This window comes from Passer montanus, unplaced genomic scaffold, assembly GCF_014805655.1.
Source record: "Passer montanus isolate IOZ18808 unplaced genomic scaffold, ASM1480565v1 scaffold913, whole genome shotgun sequence".
Taxonomy (NCBI): Eukaryota; Metazoa; Chordata; class Aves; order Passeriformes; family Passeridae; genus Passer; species Passer montanus.
In genome coordinates this window covers 1-9,433 of record NW_024374513.1, presented here as the reverse complement: position 1 = coordinate 9,433, position 9,433 = coordinate 1, and the positions used below count along the sequence as shown (strand labels likewise).

At 52.2% G+C, this 9,433-nt stretch overlaps 2 protein-coding genes across 2 annotated transcripts; both read right to left on the bottom strand.

Annotated features, from left to right (window-relative positions):
- Window positions 1-932: 932 nt before the first annotated feature.
- Window positions 933-6,585, bottom strand: LOC120495818. Its single transcript, XM_039695698.1, has 8 exons — window positions 6,539-6,585; window positions 6,097-6,301; window positions 5,633-5,901; window positions 4,615-4,783; window positions 4,151-4,407; window positions 2,973-3,093; window positions 2,509-2,777; window positions 933-1,209 (listed from the first exon to the last, which is right to left on the bottom strand). Exons 2-8 carry the CDS (start codon window positions 6,206-6,208, stop codon window positions 1,129-1,131), a joined length of 1,278 nt encoding a protein of 425 aa, XP_039551632.1. The 5' UTR covers window positions 6,209-6,301; window positions 6,539-6,585; the 3' UTR covers window positions 933-1,128.
- Window positions 6,586-6,866: 281 nt separating this feature from the next.
- LOC120495819 (phospholipase A and acyltransferase 1-like) lies at window positions 6,867-7,452 on the bottom strand. The gene is made up of 2 exons (XM_039695699.1): window positions 7,280-7,452; window positions 6,867-7,084 (listed from the first exon to the last, which is right to left on the bottom strand). The coding sequence occupies exons 1-2, from the start codon at window positions 7,389-7,391 to the stop codon at window positions 6,867-6,869; spliced, it is 330 nt and encodes a 109-aa protein (XP_039551633.1). The 5' UTR covers window positions 7,392-7,452.
- Between the last annotated feature and the right edge of the window lie 1,981 nt (window positions 7,453-9,433).

Sequence of the window (9,433 nt, the reverse complement as noted above, 5' to 3'; positions counted from 1 at the left end):
ACTCTTACGGGTTTAGGCTTCTAGGTGAACTTTTCCCATTGCCATCGTGAAGACGGTGGGAATAGGAGAGGATGGAGGAAATGGTTGGAGGATGAATGATCCCTATAAGGGAATTGGCTGATAGCTCTGGCACATCAAGAAATGGTTTGTGGAGGGGAATGGGCGGTTTGGCAGTTTTGCAGCTGGTGGTGCTCTCCTGCCCTCGGGGGAAGCGGAGCCGTCGCGCGGTGCCGCGGGCAGCGGTGCGCGCTGTGCCGGGACTGGGCTGCTCTGTGTGCCGGTGCCCGCTCTGTGCCCGCTCTGTGCCGGTGCCCGCTCTCTGTGCCCGCTCTGTGCCATCCGAGTCTCAGCTGGAGAACACAGTGAACCCTCAGCAGTCCTTTTTATTTCACTGATACACAGAATGAGCCTCCAGGAGCTACCTGATCAAATCAGGATGAAAAGTCTGCCCGAGTGCTCAGCAAAGCACTCCAGGGGAGGTTGCTCCCCTTGCAATTCTTTAAGCCTCAGTGTTTTTTTTTGGCAGCTGAAAAGCAGAATCCTAGAATGAGTTGGGTTGCAAGGGAGCATAAAAATCACCTGGCATGCTTGTTCAGGTCCAATGCCAGCAATCACTGCACTTACAGGGGGGTTGGAGAAAACTTCCATAGCACAGTGGAACAAACAGCTGAATGAGGAAGACCCCAGTGGGTTTTCCTGTCAGACCTACCCACATTTGGAGGTCTGCTGCTCCCAAAGAGAGCCAGAAGAGCCAGGGAAAAGTACAATTTGTAGGCAGGGAAAAACTGAGCAAAACACCATCATGCAAAATTAGAGCATTCCTGTAAATCACTGACTTTTTTGTCACAATGGGATGGTAGGAAGGAGCACGGCTGGACTGCTGAACTTGCACACAAAACAATATTCAGATAAAAGAGGAATTTAGGGCAATATGATTTTGTAATGCAGATATTTTATTAAGGATTGTATAATGTTTACAGCAAGGGTGGCAAAGTTGCTAGGAACTTGATGGCACTGCCATTGATGGCACATTGTGTAGCAAAAGCTGGCCAGTGGCTGCTGTGGCCAGGGACTCTGCCTTTCTTGGTCTGAGCTCTTCCTGACACCCCATCAGTAGTACTTTATCTCTCACCTGACTGAGTCCCCAGACTTAGTCTTTTTTACAAATACTGTGCTTATGACTTCTGGAACCAAACGTGTATTTATGGCCTAAAAAAGGCAAAGTAAAACACAGGTTAGAGACATGAGGAACACTTATATGTACTCCCCCCCCAGCATGATAATGTAGAAAAGGCAGGGTAATGAGGGTAAATAAATCAGTGAGAGGCATGTGCCCCATTATCAGAAGGGGTAACAGGCAGGTTTGTGCCCCCAGGAGGTGGCACTCAGTCAGAGGGCACTGGCAGGCTGCAGGCAGAGCACAGGGACCCTCCAGGCCCAGGGGCTCTGGGGAGGCAGCGCTGCTTTGGAGCCCACGCCTGGCACTGGGCTGTCCCCATGCAGGCTGCAGGCTGTGTCCCAATTTCACTGATACACAGAATGAGCCTCCAGGAACTCGCTGCTCAAATCAGGAGGAAAAGTCTGCCCCAGTGCTCAGCAAAGCACTCCAGGGGAGGTGTGTGGGGTGGGGAAGGAATGGCTAACTTGCTTGCAATTTCTCCCAGACTACCACAAAAACCATCACACACAGTAAAATAAAATCTCACGTGGCAAGCAGGCTAGAGCTGCTGGGGATCACTTTGAATGGTGACAATCTCAACTTGTTATTCATTACTGGGATGGCAGGGAGAATCAATGCAAAAATGTTAAACTGGCAGACAATGTTATACTGAGATAGATAAACAAAAATTTCGGGGAAATAGGAGTTTAGATTTCAGAAATTTCCTTGTGGCTTATTTAACGTTTACACCAATTGTACCCTGTTGCTAGAAATCCTTGAGGACAGCTGTAGCAAAAGCTGACCAGTGAACACCGTTGCCAGGATCACCCCCTGCGATGCTCGGAGGTCTTCCCGACAAGCAATCAGCAGCACTATCTCCTCAGGAATGCCTTCGCAGCTACAGCGGCAACAGCTCCAATAACACCTACGGCTACTGCGGCAACACCGTCAAAAGCTGCTTCCTCGACCTATAAAAGTGAAAGCAAAACACAGGCTGCAAACATGATGAGAGCTTATATTTACAACAGCCTAGCACGATAACATTGAAAGCACAGACATAACCAGGGCAATGAATCTGTGAGAGGCATGTGCCCCATTATCAGAAGGGGTAACAGGCAGGTTTGTGCCCCCAGGAGGTGGCACTCAGTCAGAGGGCACTGGCAGGCTGCAGGCAGAGCACAGGGACCCTCCAGGCCCAGGGGCTCTGGGGAGGCAGCGCTGCTTTGGAGCCCACGCCTGGCACTGGGCTGTCCCCATGCAGGCTGCAGGCTGTGTCCCAGTGCCCAGCTCACAGCCAGCAGCCAGGAGGGGCTCTGGGAGGCACCAGGGGCTCACCCCGGGACACTCACCTGCCAAGAGATTCCATCTCCATAGCGAAGCATGGTCACAAAGTGCTCACAGTTGCTGTAAAGCAATTCATATCGCCATTTCTTGTCTATCCATTCCATAGCATGCTGGATGATTACCCCAATGGGGCGGGGAGTTCGGAAGCGGTCATTATTGTTGTTGACATGCCATGTATCATTTCCCACCACCTTCTCCAGGGGCTCCTTAGCCACCTTCGCTCTCTTAGTGATTATTGTCACGCTGCTGGCTGACAAGGATGAAGTATTTCCATCTGGGGAAGGCAGGGAAGAGATAAGGCCGGCAGGCAGATCTTCTCTGGCCCCTTCACAACCTCAGATGGCTTTTGGACTGCTCCTGGAAAGCTCATCTACACACACAGGGTCCACTAGTAGCCAGAGGAGGGACAGAGGCCTCCTGGAGCACCCCAACAGCCCCTCTACAACCTGCCAGGATGAACCAGCCTTACCTACAGCTGTCACATGGATGACATATCCACTCCACAGGTAGAGGGCCCAGTGCTGGTACCCTGGCCGATAGATCTCGATCAGATCCCCAGGTTTGGGACAATCAGATATTGACCTTGTCATCTGTAATGTGAGGAATGTGCATTTCACCACTTAATAAAGCCCTTAGCTGGAAAACACACACAGAACCTTCAGCAGTAAATGTAGCTTAAGTTTTGAGGAAGTTAAGGTTAAAATCAGTTTTTCCATAGAAAGAGCCAATAGGATGTAGCTGATAAAAGCAGGGTGATGAGAGAAGGCCTGCACCAGCCCTCAGCAAAACACTGCAGGGGAGGTGGCAGCCTAAGGAAAGGAAAATTTGCTTTCAAGTGCCTGCTGACTACCACACAATTCATCACAGACAAAAAGGAAAAGCAGATGTGATAAACTGGCCAGTGCTTCCGGAAATCACCTTGAATGAAGATGTGCTTGACTTGGTATTTCTTAATGGGAGGGCAGGGAGTAGCAAGGCCAGAATGTTGAATCTGCATGCTAAGCTATATTCACACAAAAGAAGATTCTAGGTGTGATGAGTTTGGGGGTATGCATTTTATTAAAGCTTTCATTTTATACTTCCTATAAAGTGTGGCAAAAGCAGGGCAGAGACCCAGTGCAGCCAGGGATTCCCTGCTCTGTTCTGAGCTTTTCCAGATGGCCCATCAGTGCCTCTTTCTATCTGGATTTCAGCCCCAGCAGGCCCACACACACAGTGAAGGCAACAGCACAGATCCTACTTCCAGTGTGCAAATAATTGCTATCTTAGCAGACAAAGGGAAAGCAAAACTCAGGCTGGAAACACAAATAGCACTTTCATTTAGCCAAAGGCATGGTAATGGGGAATAGGCAGGGATAATCAGAACAGTAAATCAACAATAGCCATGTGTCCCATTATCAGAAGGGGTAACAGGCAGGTTTGTGCCCCCAGGAGGTGGCACTCAGTCAGAGGGCACTGGCAGGCTGCAGGCAGAGCACAGGGACCCTCCAGGCCCAGGGGCTCTGGGGAGGCAGCGCTGCTTTGGAGCCCACGCCTGGCACTGGGCTGTCCCCATGCAGGCTGCAGGCTGTGTCCCAGTGCCCAGCTCACAGCCAGCAGCAAGGAGGGGCTCTGGGAGGCACCAGGGGCTCACCCCGGGAAACTCACCTGGCCACCATACCGGAGACTTTTCACAAAATCCTCAGAGTACATGCCAAGCTCATCATACTGCACCTCCTCACCAATCTGTTCCTCAGCACGCCGGATGATCTCCTCCACGGGCAGAGGCGTGCGGTAACCATCACACTTGTTGTTGACAGCCCAGTCATCATTTCCCACCACCTCCTTCAGGAGCTCCTTTGTAGCCTTGACCTTTCTGATGGGTATTGTCTCACTGCTGGCTGACGAGGGTGCAGCATTTTCATCTGAGGAAAGCAGGGAGGAGATGAGGCAAGGCAGGCAGGCAGGTGCATCTTCTCTGGCCCCTCCACAACCTCAGATGGCTTTTGGACTGCTCCTGGAAAGCTCATCTACACACTCAGGATCCATATGGAGCAGCCCATGGAGGAAGAAGAGGCTCCTAGAGCACCCCAACCCCTCCTCTGCATCCTGCCAGGCTGCACCAGCCTTACCTAGAGGTGTCATATGGATGACATATCCATCCCCCATGTACAGGGCCCAGTGCTCATAACTTCCCTTTTTGATGTCAATCAGGTCCCCAGGGTTGGGGTAGTCCTTGCCATATCTCGTATCAGGAGTGGGTATTTTACCACCTACAAAAGTCATCTTCTGCAAAATAGACTGTAAACACAGCAGTAAATTTAGTGTACTTGGTGGGATAATTAAGGTTAAATCTTTCATAGAAAGAACCAATAGGATGTAGTTGATAAAAGCTGGATGGGAATAGAAGGTCTGCACCAGGCCTCAGCAAAGCATTGGGCAGAGGTGACAATGTAAAGAAAGCAAAATTTGGTTTCAAGTGCTTGCAGATAACCACAAAAATAATCACAGACAAAAAGTAAAAGCAGATATGACACACTGGCCAGTGCTGCTGTGGATCACCTTGAATGAAGATATGCTTGACTTTGTATTTCTTAATGGAATGGCAGGGAGAAGCAAGGCCACAATGCTGAAGTTGCACACAAAGCTGTATACAGATTAAAGAAGAGTCTATGCACTATGAGTTTGGGTTTTTATGTTTTATAAAGGCTTTCATTTAATTCTTTCAATAAGAAAAACCAAAAGCAGGACAGGAACCATACACTGCTAGGAAATCCCTGCCTTTCTCTGAGCTTTTCCTGATGGCCCATGAGAGCTCTCTTTCTCTCTGGATTTCAGCCCCACCAAGCCCACTCATACAGTGAAGGCAACAGCACAGACCCTACTGCCAGCATGCAAACAATTGCTATCTTGTCAGGCAAAGAGAAAGCAAAACTCAGGATGCAAACACGATGAGCACATTCATCTGGCCACAGGCATGGTAATTGAGAACAGGCAGGGATAATCAGAACAAGTAAAGCCACTTTGGAGCCCACGCCTGGCACTGGGCTGTCCCCATGCAGGCTGCAGGCTGTGTCCCAGTGCCCAGCTCACAGCCAGCAGCCAGGAGGGGCTCTGGGAGGCACCAGGGGCTCACCCCGGGACACTCACCTGCTCAGAGACTCCTACTCCATAGCGGAGCTCTGTCACAAAGTGCTCACAGTTTCTGTTAAGCACATCATATGGCACCTCCCTACCAATCCATTGCTTAGCACGCTGGATGATCTTCTCCACAGCGAAAGGAGTGTAGTAGCGGTCATACTTGTTGTTCACACGCCATTCATCATTTCCCACGACCTCCTTCAGGAGCTGCTTCTTCACCTTGGCTGTTGTGGCGCGTATGGAAGAGCTGCTAAGCGTAAGGGATGTGGCTCCTTCATCTGCATAAGCCAAGGAGGAGACAGTGCAGTCAGGCAGATCCTCTCTGGCCCCTCGAGGACCTCAGATGGGTTTCTGACTCCTCCTGGAAAGGACATCTACACACACAGAGTCCACCCCCAGCCCATGGAGGAAGACAGGGCTCTTGGGGCATCCCAACACCCACTGAGCACTGTGCCAGGCAATCCAAGCCTTACCTGTCACGTGGATGACATATCCACGCCCCACGTAGAGGGCCCAGTGCTGGTAACCTGGCCGGTCGATCTCGATCAGGTCCCCGGGCCGGGGGTCGCGCCCGCCTTGTGCCATCTCGGGGTGTTTGGGTGGGGCCGTGCGGGCTCCGCCGGGCTGGCTGAGCGCAGGGCAGAGCGCAGCGGGGAGGCGAGGGCTGTGCAGGGGCAGCTGCCGGCAGCGCAGGCACGGAGGGTGTCAGCGGCGGCGCCGAGGGCAGCGGCTGCCGGAGCGGCGGCCCCGCTCGGCCGGAGCCGGCTCGGGGCCGCTCCGCTGCCGGGACGCGGCGGCCCGGGGCTGCCCGCGGGGCCCAGCCCTGCCCGGGCCCTGGGGCACCTCCGGCCCGTGCGGATGGAGGGGCCGCGTCCTGCTGGAATCGCCCGCTCGCAGCCCCCGAGCTCCGCTCACCTCAGCGCCTGGCCCGCTGCTGCCGGGGCCGGGATCCCGACCCGCTGCTCCCTCTATAAATAGTTTTTAGAGGCTCAGGCTCCATATTGAGGAGGGGATGTGGGAAGAAGAGGGTCGTGGAGCAGCCCAACGCCGCCTGTGCACCCTGCCAGGCTGCACCAGCCTTACCTAGAGGTGTCATATGGATGACATATCCATCCCCCATGTACAGGGCCCAGTGCTCATAAGGTTCCTGTTTGATCTCAATCAGGTCTGCAGGGCTGGGGTAGTCCTTGTGATATCTCATATCAGGAATGCGCCATTTACCACCAAAAAACGTCCTCCACTGTCAGTTTTTGCTTAACATATTATATGGCACCTCCTTGCCAACCAATTGCTCAGCACGCCGAATGATCAGCCGCTCGGGGCGAGGATAGCAGTAGTGGTCATACTTGTTGTTGACACGCCATTTATGATTTTTCACCACTTCCCTCAGGAGCTGCTTCTTCACCCTGGCTCTTGTGGCATGTAATGAGCTTCTAGTGAAAATGAATGGGGGTCTTTCGTCTGCATAAGCCAAGGAGAAGGTAATTCAGGCAGGCAGACCCTCTCTGGCCTCTCCATGTCCTCAGATGGGTTTCTGACTACTCCTGGAAAGGACAGCTATGCACACAGCATCCACCCACAGCCCAGGGAGGCAGACAGCACTCTTGGGGCAGCCCAACACCCACTCAGCCCCTTCCCAGGCAGTACAAACCTTACCTGTCAGGTGGATGACATATTCATCCCCCACGTAGAGGGCCCAGTGCTGGTGAAATTCCTGATCAATCACGATCAGGTCCCCGGGCTGGGGTTTGCAATTGTCCTGTCCCATCTCGGGGTGTTTGGGTGGGGCCGTGCGGGCTCCGCCGGGCTGGCTGAGCGCAGGGCAGAGCGCAGCGACAGTGCTCGGCCGGAGCCGGCTCGGGGCCGCTCCGCTGCCGGGACGCGGCTGCCCGGGGCTGCCCGCGGGGCCCAGCCCTGCCCGGGCCCTGGGGCACCTCCGGCCCGTGCGGATGGAGGGGCCGCGTCCTGCTGGAATCGCCCGCTCGCAGCCCCCGAGCTCCGCTCACCTCAGCGCCTGGCCCGCTGCTGCCGGGGCCGGGATCCCGGCCCGCTGCTCCCTCTATAAATAGTTTTTAGAGGCGATTGCGCAATCGTTCTGAGGTCACCGCCCTGTCTGCCCCGGAGCTCCACTTTTGGCACCACCACCCTGCACCCGCAAGGCTCCGCTCCTTAGCGCAGCGCCTGTCCCGCTCCTGCCTCGCTCACTCCCGGCCCGCTGCTCCCACTTTAGCTCGTGGCACAGGAAATTGTCGTGTGATTCGTGCCGTGCTAACTGCCAGCGCCGCTCTGAAGCCGGCCTGTCCGGTCACACTCAACCACCACTCCGAAGAGAGCTCCATTTCCACTTGTTGAGCTAAAGAGCTCCAGTTGATTGGAAACTCTCCTCTTGCACCCGAGGAAGCCGAGCTGCCCCCTCATTGCAGCGAGCCTCTGCCCCAGCTGCTCCTCCCGTCCAGTGATGGGCAACAGCACTAACCCTGTCATTCCACAGGACATTTCCTGGCAGAACAACCACCCTGGATGCTGATGGAAGCCTGCCTTGGGTACTGTGCAAAATACATCCACTCTTCTGTGAAATTTTTAAAAGTTTAATAAAGGAAAGGTTATTAGGGTTGGGTGCATCTTGGCACTCGGCCAAGAGCACACTGTCACCTTCAGGAATACCTCTTAAATAACTTTTCCCTTACATCATCCTGTTGCATATCCTTAGACCCTTATGCATATCCATGTACAAGTTTTGATTTTCCAGGGAGTCTTTTACTTGGCTCCTCCTTGGTTCCGCATTTTAGAGCAGGCATATTTTTTGGCTGTGGTTTTGGCTCCTTCTCTTTATCACATCAAGTTTGGGCCTTGGTCCACACTGCCTTCAGACGGTGACTCCTGATAGCTGGCATATCTGTAGCAGGTTCATCCTCATCCTACATTCACTGGATGTTATCTCATCCAAGCAGGCATTTTAACACACGCATACCTATTTCACTACTACGTTTAAGCTTAATTAATAACAGAATAAAAACTCTCTCTTTATAACTATAACTATAACTACATCATTATAACAAAGTTACTTTAACGTCACGCATATAAAATCCATTTGTTAAAAGCCAATATTATATTATGTATCTATAAGAGGTACCACTCAAACAGTCGCTGCCACAAATGGTAGAAGATGCTGCAGAGGGATTTGAAATGGCCCTGTACAAATGCACACGACTTTGCAGCAAAAAGCAGGGATTAGATCTGTGTGAACCCAGCTGCAAACACAGTAAAGAGAGTGAGCTGAGACCCCAGAGCCAGGCTCGGAGCTGCACGATGCTGCGGCTTCAGCCCAAGTTTTCATCTTCTGATGGGAACCAGATTCACATGGCTGAAACCCCTACAGAAGCCCCTCCATGTAGGGAGGGGCTGCAGCCGTCCTGGCTGTGCCTCAGAGCACATACATGAATATTTGTCTTGGCTTTTGGGAAAAGAACAGCCTTGACTGAACTCCTTGCCAACTGCAACACCACCTAACTGGTATAGCTGTGAAAAAAGCTTTGATTCCATTTCCAGGTATGCAGGAAGCAGATTCAGGTTCGGGTTGGTTATTATGTGTTTTCCCGTATTAAAACTAAAAAACTTTTCCAGATGTAATACCAAAGGGGAACAAAAAACAACAGGAATGCATGAGGTGATAATTTCAAACATTGAAAATTTGATGTTTAAAAAAGAAATTAATTAATTCCTTGGCTTTCTTTGCTTGCTCACAAAGCATTTGGTTTACCTACTAAACCATCTATTTCCCAAGCCACAACTTTTTAATTTTAGCTTTTG

Excerpts from the sequence above, each read along its gene's own strand:
- LOC120495819 (XM_039695699.1), bottom strand. The coding sequence starts at position 7,391 with ATGGGACAGGACAATTGCAAACCCCAGCCCGGGGACCTGATCGTGATT. Across the intron at positions 7,085-7,279 it reads ATATGTCATCCACCTGACAG|ACGAAAGACCCCCATTCATT; the intron begins GTAAGGTTTGTA and ends TGGCTTATGCAG.
- LOC120495818 (XM_039695698.1), bottom strand. The coding sequence starts at position 6,208 with ATGGCACAAGGCGGGCGCGACCCCCGGCCCGGGGACCTGATCGAGATC. Across the intron at positions 4,784-5,632 it reads GAGTAGGAGTCTCTGAGCAG|TCTATTTTGCAGAAGATGAC; the intron begins GTGAGTGTCCCG and ends CTGTGTTTACAG. Across the intron at positions 2,778-2,972 it reads CATCCATGTGACAGCTGTAG|ATGGAAATACTTCATCCTTG; the intron begins GTAAGGCTGGTT and ends TGCCTTCCCCAG.